A 17,026-nucleotide genomic window follows, 5' to 3' on the forward strand; every position below is an offset into this window, starting at 1 on the left:
GGAAGGCTGGAAGGATAACAGATGGCACATCAGTATACTGAGATGACAGCTATTCTAATGGCACTAGAGTGGGTTTATGAAGTTAGACCTGATAAAGTAATAATATGCTCTGATTCAATGGCAGTTCTTGGGAGTTTACAATCATTGGAAACAAATAGAACTAACATTTTAACAGAAATCATGATCAGGTTATACAGTTTACGACAGGTGGGAATAATAATTCGATTTATGTGGGTTCCAGCACACGTGGGAATTCAAGGTAATGAGGAAGCAGACAAAATAGCCAAAGAATCATTCAAAATGAAAGAACCCAATATAAACATTTCACTCAGTAGATCAGAAGGAAAACATTTTATTTTAGAAGCGTGCAATAAGAAATGGCAGACAGTTTGGGACTCGTGTCATACAGGTCGGCACCATTACAAGGTCCAAATAACCATAAAGAGAGGCAATATAATTCACAGCTTAAGTAGAAGAGAGCAAGTTATTTTCACACATTTAAGAACAGGACCTATGATTTCCGAAAATCAGGGGCGGCTGGCCAATAGAGGGCGCTAGGGCGCCGCCCCCCCCCCATGAGCAAATACCATAGACTGTAGGCAAATACATGTAAATACATAAATAAATCATATATACAAATGATCAATATTTGTGTGTTTGAGATAGTAAATGCACCTAGTATATGTGAAAAATATGATAGAAATTAAAAATGTCTGTTTTTTCTACACGTCCCGTCTAGATCTGTACACGTGATCAGCTCTGGGGCGCTGGAGAAAGCGCCCCAGAAAGGCGGGTCTTTGGAGCAGTTTAGCCAATTGCTGATTTTAGATATAAATGTTTGACATAAACTGTAGCCAATCAGCGAGGTAAAATCTAGTCAGCTATGGGCGCTTTGCCTTGCGCCCCAAACTGCGCGCGGCCGCGAGGCGCGAGCAATGGGCGCGAGCCACTACAAAAGTATCTTGTTTCATTCTATAGGGCGTCATTTTTACTGTATGATAAATTACAACGGCGAACAAAATGACTCCAGACGACTCTAACTCGATTCAATCTCTTGTCCAATATCCGTTTGAAAGACGAAGCTTAGTAAATAAACTCCGTGTGAAAGAGCTGGGCCCAGATCAACCAGATATTTCGATCAGACAGCAGGCAAGTGATAAAGGAAAGCAGTACGTGCGAGGCTTCTCACACAGCTGGTATACCAGAAAGGCTTGGTTGGCTGGATGTTCTCATGCTAATGCCTTATTTTGCTTTCCGTGCATACTTTTCAAAAATACGGGGACAGATCCAGCATGGACAGTTACCGGAGTGAGGGATATGAAGCACTTGTCAGAGAAAGTAACGAAACACGAGAACACCAAGGTACACATGGATAATTCCGTCAAGCTAGCTATCCTGGGAAGAGTTAACATCGCGACGCAGCTGTCACAGTGTCTGGTTGTGTTTCCCTGGGTTGTCACTAGAGGTCCTCGTTCTCACGGTGTCTTTCACATTTGACTTCAATTCCCAGCATTCTGTCTGTCACTCATCAGTTCATTGCACTCAGCTGTTTCCCATCACCTTGTTAGATCTGTGTGTGTATATATACCCTGGCTGTTTCTGTGTTAGTTGTCGAGTCCTTGTTTAATGTCCTCACACTTCTGTTCCTGTTTGCTGCCTGTTCTTGTTTTATGTTCTTGGATTGACTTATTGGATTTTGACCATTTGCCTGAACTGATTGTGAGTACGGATTACCCCAATAAATTAACTGCACTTGGATCTCTCTCTTTTGTGTGTGATTCGTGACAGCAGCTTGATGAAGGCCACAGGGTTGCGGTGAGGAAACACAACGAGGAGGTGGATAAAAACCGGCACATCTTATCAAAAATAATCGACTGTGAAGTTTTGTGGGGCTTATGAGCTGGCCTTGCGTGGGCATGACGAGACTGACACCTCGAACAATCCTGGCATTTTCAGGGGACTGGTGGACTTCGTTGCTTCACTCGACAGCGTGCTGGAGGAGCACCTTAAGACAGCCACCGTTTTTAAAGGTACGTCAAAGACCATACAAAACGAGTTATTAGACTGCATGCTGTCAGTGCTGAAGGATTACATTCTGGAGGAAGTCAAGAGCGCAGATTTCATCTCCATACAAGCTGATGAGACAACTGACATTTCCACCCACTGTCAGCTGGTGCTTGTGCTACGTTATTTAGACGGCAAAAACAACATGCAAGAGCGGTTTTATGAGTTTATTTCGATCCAGAATGCCACGGCAGACACCATCGCTACAGCGCTTCTGGAGAGGCTAAGCGTCATACTCCCAGATGGACAAAAAGCCAAACTTATCGGCCAAGCTTACGACGGAGCTAATGTAATGAGGGGAGCCACCGGCGGAGTGCAGCGCAAGGTGATGGATGTCCATGTCAACGCTCATTACGTCCACTGTTACGCGCATCAGTTAAATCTCATCATGCAGCAGGCAACGTCACACATCCCCAAAATCGGTTTTCCGATCTTGCAGGATTTTCTGCTTTCTTCTCCAGGTCACCCAAGCGAACCACCGTACTTGACCAAGTGGTTGCCCATAGACTTCCCAGAGCCTCTACATACAACACGTTGGAACTTCCACAGTCGCGCTGTAAACACCGTGTACAAACAAAGAGATGACCTCCTAAAGTGTTTTCAGACCATCAGAGATAATGGAAACTTTGATCCCCTAACTGTCAGAGAGGTTGGGGGCTTTGTGAGGATGCTTGAAGACGAGGCTTTCTGTTTTTTTCTGGCACTGTTCCACAAAATCATGCCACATGTGGACATGCTGTTCAACCAGCTGCAGAAAATGAACATCGACGCAGTTTTCATCAAAACACTTGTCCAGAAGTTTACAGACAGCGTGCAAACGATCAGGTAAATAACTTTATTTACGATTGGCTGATAAAACTTTTGTTAGAAATGTGATTTGCTTATTTCCAGATTTGTGTCTAAATGTGCCTAGTCATCCAACTGGATGATTATCATAAGCCCATTACAATTATATGCGTTTCAGTATTTTAAAAGCAAAGAGACTATTAGATTTGGATAATAATGAAGGTAAAGGAGTTATCAAAAACAGTTTCTAACAACAGGCTTATTCAGGTGTCCACCAGGTCAATTTCTAGAAGGTTGTTATTAAATATTAACTTGTCATTTAGAGACTATAATTTACACAGGACACATCAGAATGCATCCAGCTTAGAAATATAATAGAACAATGATAACAATGTAATATTATGTACATCACAGATGACTAGCTGATAGGCATAGTCCTTATGTGTGTATATGAGTCAGTGGATGTGCACTTGTGGGAGTTAAGAAGTCTGATGACAGGTTAACAACTTAAACTCTATTTTTGGACCAGGGCCTCTATTCCCTCTTTGTGTGGTGATGGTGCATCGGACCAGCAGCAGCCTATAAAGCGACGGAGGATACTGGGAACAGGAGAACAACAGAGGCTGGCTACAGAGGTAAGTTGAGATGTAACAGTCAGTGTTTCCTCTACAAAGATTTTTATGTCTGTGGTGGTATGTAGCTATGTAATAAAAAAATAAAACAAACCTTAGGATGGCATATTCCTACATCTGACTGATCGATTGATGGACCAGGTGGTCTAGAATTTATATTCTTGTTAGTTCAGTAGATTCAGGTTTATGACAAAGCAGTCACAAGCAGCAAAATAATAGCAGTTTTCATTGAAAAGAAATTCAGTGTGTAAAGAATTGTCACATGTGACAGAAAAAAAAGTGGTTTATATATTTAAATTAAACCTTGTTTTGTAACGGAAACCAACAGGGAACTAGTGAGGAGAAGTAAACTTAGTGTAAAGTGCAATTAGAAATAATGGTTTTAAGAGAGAAACTTTATTGTCATTGTAGTTATACAACGAAATTTGTTTGGTAACTCACAGAGTTCAGCAGCCATAAAAACAAAACAAAAACAGCACACATAACATAATAGATGTAATAAAAATATAAAATATAAAGTATAAATATACAAATAAATAAATAATTAAAAAGGCACTTAATATAATCAACAAGATAAATTTAAGGATAGAAATGTAACAGTATTTACAGTATATTTGATAATATAGTGCAAACATTAATGTCCGATGAGTATTTTTGTACATTAGCAGCAAACATGAGAGAGGGCAAAGAGAGGAAAGATTAACTATTTATGTGTCGGGGGGGTGGCACAGGCTACAGCTCTAGGGAAAAAGCTGTTCTTAAGTCTGTTCGTACGGGTTCTGAGTGTTCTGTATCTTTTCCCTGATGGGAGGGGTGCAAAAAGACTATGGGCCCTATTTTAACGATCTGAAACGCAAGTGTCAAAGCGCAAAGCGCAAGTAACTTTGTGGGCGGGTCTTGGCGCTGTTGCTATTTTCCCGGCGGGATAAATGACACTTGCGCCAGGCGCAAATCTAAAAAGGGTTGGTCTGAAGTAGCTTCATTACTCATAGGTGTGGTTTGGGCGTAACGTGAAATAAACCAATCAAAGCGTCATCTCACATTCCCTTTAAGAGCAGGTGCGCAAGTTTCATGACGGATTGATATTATTATGGCGGATTTACCAGGCGCACGCCTGGAGCGGTTCACAGCCGAGGACACTGATGTTCTTGTAAGAGCAGTGAAAGACAGAGAAGTTATGTTGTTTGGGGATGGGAGAAACCCACCCAAATCAGCGTCGGTTAAACAGGCGTGGGAGGAAATAGCCACAATTGTTTCATCAGCTGGCATCCCCAGGACGTCGCAACAGTGCCGCAAGCGCTACAATGACATCAGAAGACGGGGGAAGTCCAAGCTTGCCAGCATCAATCGGGCACGCCGTGTAACGGGAGGTGGATCTGCCTCTACTCAGGACCTGACGCCAGCAGAGGACATCGCTGCGTCCACCCTCACCGCTGAAAGCGTTGAAGGATTTGGGGGCTTTGAAATCGGCACCCAACCAGAAACGCAAGCAGTCCAACCCCAAGGTACACAAGTTCACATACAATAAGGTTTCTTATGAAAATATTTTATTCGTTATTTACATGAAAAAAAAAATGTAATGCAGCCACACAATAAATAAAAACAATGTAACAGCTTCGCAGGAAGACCCTGGCCTCGCGAGCCGTGCGCACCGGCCATCTGAGGAGGGAACAGCGCAACCATCAAGGTCCAGACCCACTACACGCCGTGGCAGCATCGCTAGACCGGAGGACCACCCATTCCTGCAGCTCCAACAAACCGGATTTGAAATGCTGGAGCGGGAGCTGTCTGGGATGCGGCAAAGTTTGAATGATCATCTTGACCGGATGGCGATGTTACTGCGGCCTCTCGGGTGCATCTCCTCAAGCCTGGAGAGGATTGCTGCAGCCATGGAGCGTGGCCCTTCAAGCGCACCACCACCTCCGGTTGTGCCTCTTCCTCCTCCTGTTGTGCCTCTTCCTCCTTCCCCCACTCCATCTCCGTCCACTCGTTCCACCAGGTGCACATCGCGCAATGCCATTCCCGGACCCTCAGGTGTCCAATCCCGCCGTGGCGCGCGTCGCAAAACTACCAGAGGAGGGAAAAATAAATAAAGTTTTTCTGTTTAAATATTTTTAACCTCATTTTCCTTTTTTTATCAATTACTGTTTGCTATTGATTTTTCTTTTTGACAAAATATAAAGAAATGTCACGAATAAATACTTTTGAATGTTTTGGACTCGTTCTCTCTGAATCACGAGTATGGTTATATTGTTGCAATGTAGTATAACATAGACCGAGATAACTTTGCTTACCTCACTATAGACGATGCAGCAGCTCTTCTGCCAAATAAGCTCTCCTCTCCCGTGCTGCTGCTGGGGCATTTGGGTTAAGTGGCATCGGCACATGCAGTTCACCATCACGTCCCCTTAAGTCCTCTAATATTTCCTCATCTATGTCAACAACACAACCTTGATTTATGGAAATGTTGTGTAAAACACAACACGCCACAAAGAATGCTGCGACTTTTTGAGGACTGTACTGTAAAGTGCCTCCTGATCTATCCAAACACCTGAAGCGCATTTTCAGCATGCCGAACGTTCGTTCAATTACACAGCGTGTTTGTGTGTGTTTTCGATTAAAGTGCATTTCACTCATTGTTGCTGGCATCAAAAATGGTGTCATCAGCCATGTCTTTAACGGATACCCGTTGTCCCCTAACAGCCACCCATCCAACGGGGGATTCCCCTCGAAGATGGCAGGAATGGCAGAGTTTGCCAGTATGAATGAGTCGTGGCTCGAGCCAGGATAATTCGCAAAGACATGGGTGATTTTACTATAAGCATCGCAAATGACTTGTACGTTGATTGAATAGGTTCCCTTGCGGTTGATGTATACAAGTGCGTTTTCTGATGGGGCACGTAGCTGCACATGGGTGCAGTCTATAACACCAAGGACACCAGGGAACCCATACTTCGCACAAAATGCCTGCTTTGCTCTTTCCTGGCTGTCAGGTGTGACGGGGAATTTGATGTATTCCCCAGCATGTCGGACTAGACCTGATGTAACTGCATGTATAGCCGAACTTATGGCAGATTGTGAAATGCCTCCAATGGAGCTAAGGGGGTGCTGGAACGACCCAGATGCATAGAAATACAATGCCGCTGTAACCTTTACTGCAACTGGGAAGGCATAGGGACAGGGTGCATCAGTCCCCAGCTCATCTGCCAGGAGATGGCAGATGTCTGTCACAGCCTGGCGGGTCAGACGTAGCTTACGTACGCATTCCTCCTCACTGAGGGAGAGGTAGGTCTGTCTGGGCCGGTATACCCTCTCCCTCCGGCGTCTAATTCTTTGTCCCAAGACATACTCCATCTCACTGTGCAAAAGAAAAAAATATGAGCAAGCTCAACTTAACTGGTAAGTTGAAGACTAAGGTTTTTAATGTAGGCTACTTACATTATGGTAAAGGTGATTTCACAGTCTTCCGATTTTTTTTTTCCTGGTTCTTGACGGACAAACCAATTTGTCAGAGGTCCTTATATACATATATGTCTTGCCACTATTGGGCAAACAGGTCTGATCCTTAATTACTACAATTAGCCTGAAAAATTTGTAAGCTACATTTATGCCTATTTTTTCACATCTTCGTGCACACCACAATGATTTCCGTCATCTCATGTGTTAATATTTTTTATTGTAACAATTTATGATGTGCAAAAATAACTGTTGCATCTGTGTAGATTACATAAGCAAAGTATATGCGCGTTGTGCACGCTATACATTATGGTCAAGCATGCGCCCTTAAAATAGCATAATGAACAACGCGCAACGCGCCACTGACTTTAGACTAGGTTTTTTCTGGTCAGTGGCGCAATTGTTTTATGGAACAGGAAAATAGCATGAGGGAACGTTTGCGCCAGAACACGCCTCCTCTTTGCGCTGAACCGCCCCGGGGAGCGCAAGTGTATTTCTTAGTTAACCGACGCGCGTCTGAGGAGGGAAAAGTCCGCTTTGCGCGGGTGCAAAATAGGAATGATACATGCGTCGCTGTACAAAGTCAATTGCGCTGGGTGCAAGATAGGGCCCTATGTCCTGGATGAGTTGAATCCTTGATGATGTTGCTAGCTCGCTTTCGTAGGCGGCTATCATAGATCATATCAAGGTTCGGGAGTTTGATTCCTATGATCCTCTGAGCAGTTTTGACGGTCCGGGTCAAAGCTCGGCGGTTTTCTGCAGTGCAGCTGGAGTACCACACTGTGATGCAATAACAGAGGATGCTCTCTATTGTGCTCCTGTAAAAATTTACTAAGAGCTGGGTTGGCACTTTTGCTTTTTTAAGTTTTCTTAGGAAAAAAAGTCTCTGCTGCGCTTTCTTCACTAAGTGGGATGTGTTAATGGTCCATGTGAGATCTTTTGTTATATGTAGACCCAGGAATTTGATGTCATTCACCCTCTCAACTTCCTCACCATTTATGTAGAGGGGGAGTGATGTTATTTTCTTGACTCTCCTGTAGTCTACCACGATCTCCTTTGTTTTGGCAGTGTTCAGAACCAGACCGTTGTTCACACACCATTTGATTAGATGTTGGACATCCTCTCTGTAGTGAGACTCATTGTTTCCTGATATCCTTCCCACTATAGTGGTATCATCAGCAAACTTCACTATGGTGTTAGAAGAGGAGTGGATGGATTTACAGTCGTGTGTGAATAGGGTGAAAAGAGCTGGACTAAGAACGCATCCCTGCGGTGCTCCTGTGTTAATGGTGATAACAGATGATGTATGACTGCCCACCCTGACATTCTGTGGTCTGTTAGTGAGGAAATCCAAAATCCATGAACAGAGTGTGGTGTTTAGTCCCAGGTCATTCAGCTTGTTTACAAGTTTGCATGGCACGATGGTATTAAAAGCCGAGCTGAAATCTACAAATAGCATCCTAACATATGTATTGGGATGCTCCAAATGAGTAAGACTGGTGTGAAGTGCAATTGAGATTGCATCCTCTGTAGATCTGTTCTTACAGTAAGCAAACTGTAGACTGTCCAGGTCAGCAGGGATGTTGGCTTTGATGTGTGAAAGAACCAGTTTCTCAAAGCACTTCATGATAATTGGTGTCAGAGCGACTGGGCGATAGTCATTCAGACATTTTACTGACCGTTTTTTGGGCATGGGAATAATAGTAGTTGATTTTAGGCATGTTGGGACTACAGCCTGCTGCAAAGACAGATTGAAGATGCTGGTGAACACCCCCGCCAGTTGGTCAGCACATGACTTCAGCGTGCGACCTGGAACTTTGTCTGGTCCTGCTGCTTTATTGACATTGATCCTCCTTAGCGTGGATCTCACCTGATGGCATTCGAGGACAAGTACCGGCTCCTCTCTGGGTGATGGTGTTATCTGGATTTCCACGCTGTTGGAGTGACCGTCAAAGCGCGCAAAGAACTGGTTCAAGGTGTCAGGAAGTGTGGCATCATGGTCGGACAAGGAGGGGCTGTTCTTATAGTCTTATAGAGCTTTAATGCCTGTCCACATACTGCGGGGGTTATTATCTTTAAAATGGCCCTCGATGCGTTGTTGATACCTGTGTCTTGCTGCTTTTATGCCCTTCTTGAGATCTCTCCGAGCATTACTGTAAGCCAGCCTGTCCCCTATAGGCAGCATTCCTCACTTTCAGTAATGAGTATACATTCCCATCAAGCCATGGTTTTTGATTTGGGTACACCATTCTGGTCTTGGTCGTTAACACAGTATCAGTGCAGAAGGCTATGTATGCTAAAACAGATGAGCTATATTCTTCCAAATCTGTACTCGCAAACAAATCCCAGTCTGTATTTCCGAAACAGTCCTGCAGACGTGCAGTAGATTCCTCATTCCAGACCTGGACCGTTTTGACAGTTGGTCTTGTTCTGCAGATCAAAGGTCTATAGGATGGCATCAGGTTTATAGAGATGTGATCTGACAAGCCCAGGTGTGGAGATGGGGCTGCTTTATAAGCTCTTGGGATGTTGGTGTAAACTTGATCCAATATATTATTATCTCTCGTTGGAAAGTGTATACTGGTGTATAGTTTGGGCATCACCGTTTTTAAATCCACATGATTAAAGTCCCCCGCTACAATTACAGCTCCCTCCGGGTATGCATCCAGCTGGCTGTTGATAGCTTCATGCAGCTCTTCTAGCACTAGCTTAACATTAGCCCGTGGTGGTATATAAACAGCTGTGATAACAATAGCAGTAAACTCTCTCGGGGTGTAAAAAGGTCTGCATGATGTCCAAAGAGCAATGTGACCTAATAATGTCCACCGATGTACACCAGTCATTATTAATGTATATACACACTCCGCCACCTTTGTTCTTAACAGAATCGGCCGTTCTGTCTGCTCTGTATACAGAGCGGCCCGCTAACTCGATAGCCGCATCGGGAACAGCATTATCCAGCCAAGTCTCTGTGATTACCATAACACAGTTGTTAAGGCACTGTGAAATTATCCTAAGTCTCATTTCATCCATCTTGTTCACGAGTGACCGGGCGTTTGTAAGAAAGAGACTCGGAAGCGATGGTCTGTGTGGGTTAGCTTGTAGCCTAGCCCGTACTCCGGCTCTCTTTCCCCGCTTTTGCTTCCGGTCTCTTCGCCGTCTTCGACGCCTCACAGGCGGTATGATGAGCGTTCCGCTAAGCTCCTCAGAGCGCAGAATCTCCGGTGAAATGAAATGTAGGTTTCCAGGTGAGTAATCCTGATACTGATTCCCGATTTTAAGCAGTTCAGCTCGTCCATAGTGTATTTGTTGAGTTAGTGCCTGATAAAATTGACTAAATATACTTAAAAAAACAAAAACGCTGCTGTATATCTGGGAGCTCCGAGCCGCTGCGTCTGCACGCGCCGCCATGACATAATTTGATTGATTGCCCCTAACTAACCTTAAAACCTTTAAAGGTATAGTTCACCCAAAAATGAAAATTGTGTCATTTACTCACCCTCAAGTTGTTTCAAACCTGTATGAATTTCTTTCTTCTGCTGCACACAAAGAAAGATATTTTGAAGAATGTCAGTAATCAGACTGTTGATGGTCCCCATTGACTTCCATAGTTGGAAAAAAAAAATACTATGGAAGTCAATGGGGTCCATCAACTGTCTGGTTGACGACATTCTTCAAAATATCTTTTTTTGTGTTCAGCAGAAGAAAGAAATTCATACAGGTTTGAAACAACTTGAGGGTGAGTAAATGATGACACAATTTTCATTTTTGGGTGAACTATCCCTTTAATAATCATACTTGACTCGTTCAGTCAGAATCACTTTCATTAAAATGGCTATATTGGAAATTTATGCTGATGAATCTTTTACAGGTATGTGATACCATCCTGACCCATGCCAAGGAGCGGTTCTCCTTCACCCAGCACCTCATCAGCGCAACACTGCTGCATGGAGAGCTCTTCCCACAACACTGTGTGAAGTTCCCTGACACAGCGCTTGAAACAACAGTGGAGGCATACCCCATGCTGAACAAGGCCAAGCTCAAAACAGAACTGTCCCTTATCTATGAGAACGACGAGTTCAATGCTTGCAGTGGTGCAGTACCTCTGTACCAGTTTTTCATTGAGAACAACCTTCAGAGCACTTTCACAGAGACTGTCAGTCTTCTCAAGATCCTCATCACCACACCCATGACTACAGCTGAGTCTGAGAGGTGCTTCTCTACTTTAAAGAGGATCAAGACTTTCCTGAGAAACACCATGACGCAGGATCGCCTGAATGCTCTGGCGATGCTCTCCATGGAGAAGAAACTTATCAGGGACATTCCTGACTTCAACAAAAGGGTCATTGAGAGGTTTGCCACTCAGAAGGAGAGAAGAGCAAAATTCCTGTACAAATGAGATCACACACACACACACACACACACACACACACACACAGTTTCTTTGTACATAGTAATTTTATAAATATAAATTGTCTTAAAGGGATACTCCACTGAAAAATGAAAATTCTGTCATCATATATTCACCCTCATGTTGTTTCAAACCTTTATGAATTTCTTTCTTCTGCTAAACAGAAAGTAAGATATTTAGAAGAATGTCAGTTACCAGACAGTTTTAGATACCATTGACTTCCATAGAAAGAAAAAAATATACTATGGAAGTCAATGGTATCTAAAACTGTCTGGTAACTGACATTCTTCTAAATATCTTACTTTCTGTTTAGCAGAAGAAAGAAATTCATAAAGGTTTGAAACAACATGAGGGCGAGTATCCGTTTAAAGGGATAGTTCACCCAAAAATGGTTCGGTACGTTTTCGATACAGCAAAAAGAAAGAAATGTCAGAGAAATTTCCTTTTTTATTACCGGTATTCTTTTTTCAAAAAGAAAAATGGTTTTACCATTTGTGGGTGAACTATCCCTTTAATTCTATGTTTGTTATTTACTGTACATTTTGTGGAACATTTGTTTAAAATCACTCAAAATTGTTGCAGGTAATAGTTGTATTTAGTCAGCTAATTAATCACTAAGTATTTTGTTTGAGTTAAATTTCAAATGCAAATAGAAAGTTTGTGCAATATGTTTGTTTTTGTGCAAAAATGCCTCAACCTTTTAATATTGGCATTAAATAATTACTTTTCACAGAGCACTGGTAGCCTGGGTGGTTATTAATTATAATAGGATTTTTTTATTTATATAGCCTTTCCAACAAGGTCGCTTTACAATATAGGCCTGGGTTAAGGAATTGAACTAAATAAACCTCAACATCAAAGATAGACATAAGGGCAGATATAAATATACAGAGGTGAGGTCAGTTACAAAGTTAGGTTAAAGATTCAAGCAAGTAACATAAACATTCATAATAAGGTAAAATTTAAAGATTCTGAGCTAAAGAGTAATATTCAGTCAAAAAAAAAAAGGTTTTTGAAGGAGAGAAGGGTGAATGCTTGACAGACGTCTTGAGCAAAAGCATTCCACAACCTGGGAGCCACAACGCTATCCGATTGTTAAGTCTGACGTCACGCGTGACGTTTAGCCTTTTCCGGGTCCAAGCGCTCCTCTCGTCCAGAAATAACAATGGTGGAACCTGTACATTTATTTACGATCACGTCCTTCTTAGTGAGGCACCCTTGGCGGTCAAAAAGGGTTTAAATTCCTTTAACACCAACAGAATGGTTAGTGTAGCTCATCACTCAGGTGACATAATTAAGGGTAGAGTCCAGGCATCAATGAAAAAGAAGATTTACGAGGTTGAAGTGAGTTAGCTCGGGACACGGGCATTGTAAAAACACTCAATAATAACCAAAACACTAGCGAAAGCGGTAGGTAGGTAGAGAGGACCTGGACTTTGGACCCGGAAAGAGTATTATCGGAGAGTGGTTACGTCACGACTTAACAACCGAATAAGACCTGGTGTCCCATGGTTACCAAGGCCAAGCTATTTAAAATAACCGAATATGACACAGCCCCACCTAACATATTTTTCACCAGCCGCCACTGTTCAAATCTAAATCATACTTTACACATTATAGGGAAGCATAACACAGGTTTATGTGATGTCTGTTTAATAGAGGAGACAGTAGAACATGTATTGAAGAAATGTAAGGCTTATAATAAAGAAAGGAGGATTCTTAAGGAAGAATTTAAAGCAGTAGGGTGGCAGGAATTCACTATAACCAACTTATTAAATGATGGTCGACTGAAGTCCTGAAATTTTCGACTAAAAATGACGTTAGGGAAAAAAACAACGTTAAATTAATTAGCTGCGCACTGTGCGCAGCAATTGGTAGCCGTTGTTGTCCGCCTAAATGAATAATAAATAAACATAAAAAAAACTACTAGGCTATTTGCAGTATATTAAATCGTTTTTGACCTAATTATTTTGCACTGAAATGAGTCTGACACACGAGTCTGTCGGCTCTGACAGCGTTGCATCACGTGCACCTGCGCAATATCATAGCCTATGATTTCCGAAAATAGTACTATCATGTTGTCAACTAGTGATATCATCACATGAACTTTTGAGGAATATGCAACATCATTTAGACAATTGTTTTTGTCATATGTATTATAATAACTGACAGACACTATCATTTCAGCCGCTCTGGGAAGCTCGCACAGAGCGAGGCTGAACATAGGAGCACAGCTTCGCGGCTGAGACACGAATAGACTATAGAGCTCGGGCGTAGATGTTATGGAATGGTGCATTGTGGGTAATGGCGGCCATTTTAGAGGCACCGCAAAAGCCTGTTTATAAGATATTAGCGTAGCCGGCCGGTATCCAGAAAGAGTTATGGACCGTGACACAAAAAAGTTGGCTATACCATATACGGACAAACTTCATAATGAAGCCAAACAACGCTACTTTAAAAAAAAGTTGATTATAGGCGGAATTGATCCCTATGAACAAAGCCTGGAGTAATATGAAAACTTACCAAGCCTCAGTTTCCCTGATATTTTCTCCTATCCAGGGCCGGATTAACAATTTCATGTGCCCTCGGCAACAACGTTCACACACACACACACACACACACACACACACACACACACACACACATTTTAATTGTTTATTAATAAACAAGTGGGTTTTTTTTTTTTTTTTTTTAGTCGGCTGCAAAGATGAGGTTGACGACTGGCGATCTTCGCTGTAACGTTAGTGAACGCGCCAGAGAGAAATGCACATTGCATACGGATTAACGTACACAAGCAGAGAGCTGTCTGTTTCCTTACGTTTTGAATTGTTTGTTTAAAAGTAGACATTTCTATATAGATATATTTATTAAAATACAAATTAATGCAAAACGAAATTCACTTTAAAGAAAGGCTTTGTGCTTTCTGTTTGAAGTCTCTGCTCCGATCAATTTAAAAACTTGTCACTGGAGGCTCACTTGCATTTCACAAATGAATGAGTGCAAGATCTGCAGATCTACAAAGTAAACGCGGAGAAAACAATCGTTCGCACCGTTAACCAAGCATCAGTGGTGACACAAACACTTGTCAGATTCTGTGAGCTACGAAGCTTGTCTATGCGGGTTTGTTACACTTCAGGAGTAATTTATCATACGTGCAATAATCCACTGTTTTCGCCCGGTAGCTGCTAGTATATTGACGACCAGCGGCGACCCAAGCCATCCGACGAAAATAGGGAAAACTAATATGATTTATGAGGCGTTTGCCCTGTCGATCATGAGACCGATTACAGCAGTTCACAATACAGCAATACTGAACCATTTTCCAAAAAATAACCTAAATTAATGACCAAATGATCAACGTTACCTACTGCCTACTATACAGTACATCTACTTCCGTACCGTGATTCCCACAATGCATTGCGGCGTGACGCAACGATCCCGAACTCTAATAACTTAAAGCGTTTACTCTTAAACACAAAAGGCACGTCCACTTTAATAAAAATAAAAAAAGAATATTTATTAAACAAACCAGATCAAGTTATAATATTCAGCAAACCTTCTAGTAGCCTACTTTCTTCAATCTGTCTCTCTTCTCCAGTGGGTTGGGCTAATCCAAAAGAAGTGAAAACAAGGGGGTGTTCTGAAGACAGACTGTTACCTGTGAGGGGTGCTCTGAAAACACCCCCATTAGCAATTAGTGCTTTCCACCTGATGAAATGAACGCGGCAAAACTGATGAAATGAACGCGGCAAAAAATCGACCAATCAGAATTGTGTTCGAGCCAGAATGTATCGACCAATAATCAACTAATCGACTGGGAGATTACAGCCCTATCTGTGTATATATATGAAGACTTCAGATGCAAAAGCCTCTAAGTGCCATATGAAATTTTCTTCTAAAATTTGTATTTTTATCAAGCTTGTATATTTAAGTTCAGTAATTTCACTTTAATGACAATTAATAGGTAATTTTCATTGCCATTAAAGTGAAATAAGTGAACAAACATACAAGCTTGATAAAAATGATCATTCTAGAAGGAAATTTCAGATGGCACTTAGAGGCTTTTGCATCTGAAGTCTTCATATATATATATATATATATATATACTGACAGACAGACAACAGCTAGTCAGAATGGGCAAAATCACGTCCGACAGCCGCACCATCAGCACCGGTGCTCCACAGGGATGTGTTCTCTCACCACTGCTCTTCTCCCTGTACACAAATGACTGCACCTCTAAAGACACCTCTGTCAAGCTCCTGAAGTTTGCGGACGACACTACTGTTATCGGACTCATCCGGAACGGTGACGAGTCTGCGTACAGACAGGAGGTGGAGCAGCTGGCTCTTTGGTGCAGTTATAACAACCTGGAGCTGAACACGCTCAAAACAGTGGAGATGATCGTGGACTTCAGGAGAAACCCCCCTGCACTCCCTTCACTCACCATCATGGACAGCACTGTGACTGCAGTAGAGTCATTCAGGTTCCTGGGCACCACCATCTCTCAGGATCTGAAGTGGGACACTCACATAGACTCTATTGTGAAGAAAGCCCAACAGAGACTGTACTTCCTGCGTCAGCTGAGGAAATTCAACCTGCCACAGGAGCTGCTCGTACAGTTCTACTCAGCTGTCATCCAGTCCATCCTCTGCACTTCCATCACCGTCTGGTTCGGCTCTGCTACCAAAACCGACCTCCGTAGACTACAGCGGATAGTTCGGACTGCTGAGCGAATCACTGGCACTACCCTTCCCACACTCAAAGTACTGCACTCATCCAGAGTGAGTAAAAGGGCTCGCAAAATCACTCTGGACCCGTCACACCCAGCACACTTTCTGTTTGAACTGTTACCGTCTGGTCGACGCTACAGAGCACCGAGCACAAAAACAACCAGACACAGGAAAAGTTTCTTTCCCCAGGCCATCTACCTCATGAACACTTAAATGTTCCCCTACTGTGGAACAAACATGTGCAATACTTCCCTCAGACATTTCATTATAGCACCTTATAACTTTATATATATTTATAATTTATAATCTTTTTATTTTATTTTTTCTATTTTTTATTTATACCTGTTACTTGTCACTTGTCTTGTCACTTTATATTGTATGTGTACTACTGGAAGCTACTGTCACCAAGACAAATTCCTCGTTTGCGCAAGCATACTTGGCAATAAAGCTCTTTCTGATTCTGATTCTGATTCTGATATATATATATACACATATATACATATATATATACACATACATACATACACACACACACACACACATATATATATATATATATATATATATATATATATATGTATATATATATATATATATATATATATATATATATATATATATATATATATACACATACATGCATACACACACACACACATATATGTGTGTGTGTGTGCCATGCCAAAATGTTTATCGTTTATTTATTTTTTCTGCATGTATGTTGATTTTCAGCATTTGCCTTTGCATTTTTGTTTGAGGGGGAATTAGTGGGACTTTTGTTCGGCTCTAAGGATTCTTATTAGGATGAGCCGAGGGATAAAGGAAAGGGGGGGGTGGCCATTTTGAAAGGTGTTTGGTGAGGTGGCATGGTTTTTTGGCTAACCTAGCTCAGAGTAAATTGTCCAAAATGATCTCTGGGAAGAGAGACATGGTGTATTAGACGTTGG

At 42.1% G+C, this 17,026-nt stretch overlaps 1 protein-coding gene across 1 annotated transcript; it reads left to right on the top strand.

Annotated features, from left to right (window-relative positions):
* Window positions 1–537: 537 nt before the first annotated feature.
* On the top strand, window positions 538–12,104 carry LOC309492140 (zinc finger MYM-type protein 1-like). Its single transcript, XM_082160996.1, has 4 exons — window positions 538–1,432; window positions 1,802–2,889; window positions 3,380–3,485; window positions 10,810–12,104. Exons 2-4 carry the CDS (start codon window positions 2,069–2,071, stop codon window positions 11,335–11,337), a joined length of 1,455 nt encoding a protein of 484 aa, XP_082017122.1. The 5' UTR covers window positions 538–1,432; window positions 1,802–2,068; the 3' UTR covers window positions 11,338–12,104.
* Window positions 12,105–17,026: the final 4,922 nt, after the last annotated feature.

The sequence above is a fragment of the Leuciscus leuciscus genome, assembly GCF_965113295.1.
Source record: "Leuciscus leuciscus genome assembly, chromosome: 2".
Taxonomy (NCBI): domain Eukaryota; kingdom Metazoa; phylum Chordata; class Actinopteri; order Cypriniformes; family Leuciscidae; genus Leuciscus; species Leuciscus leuciscus.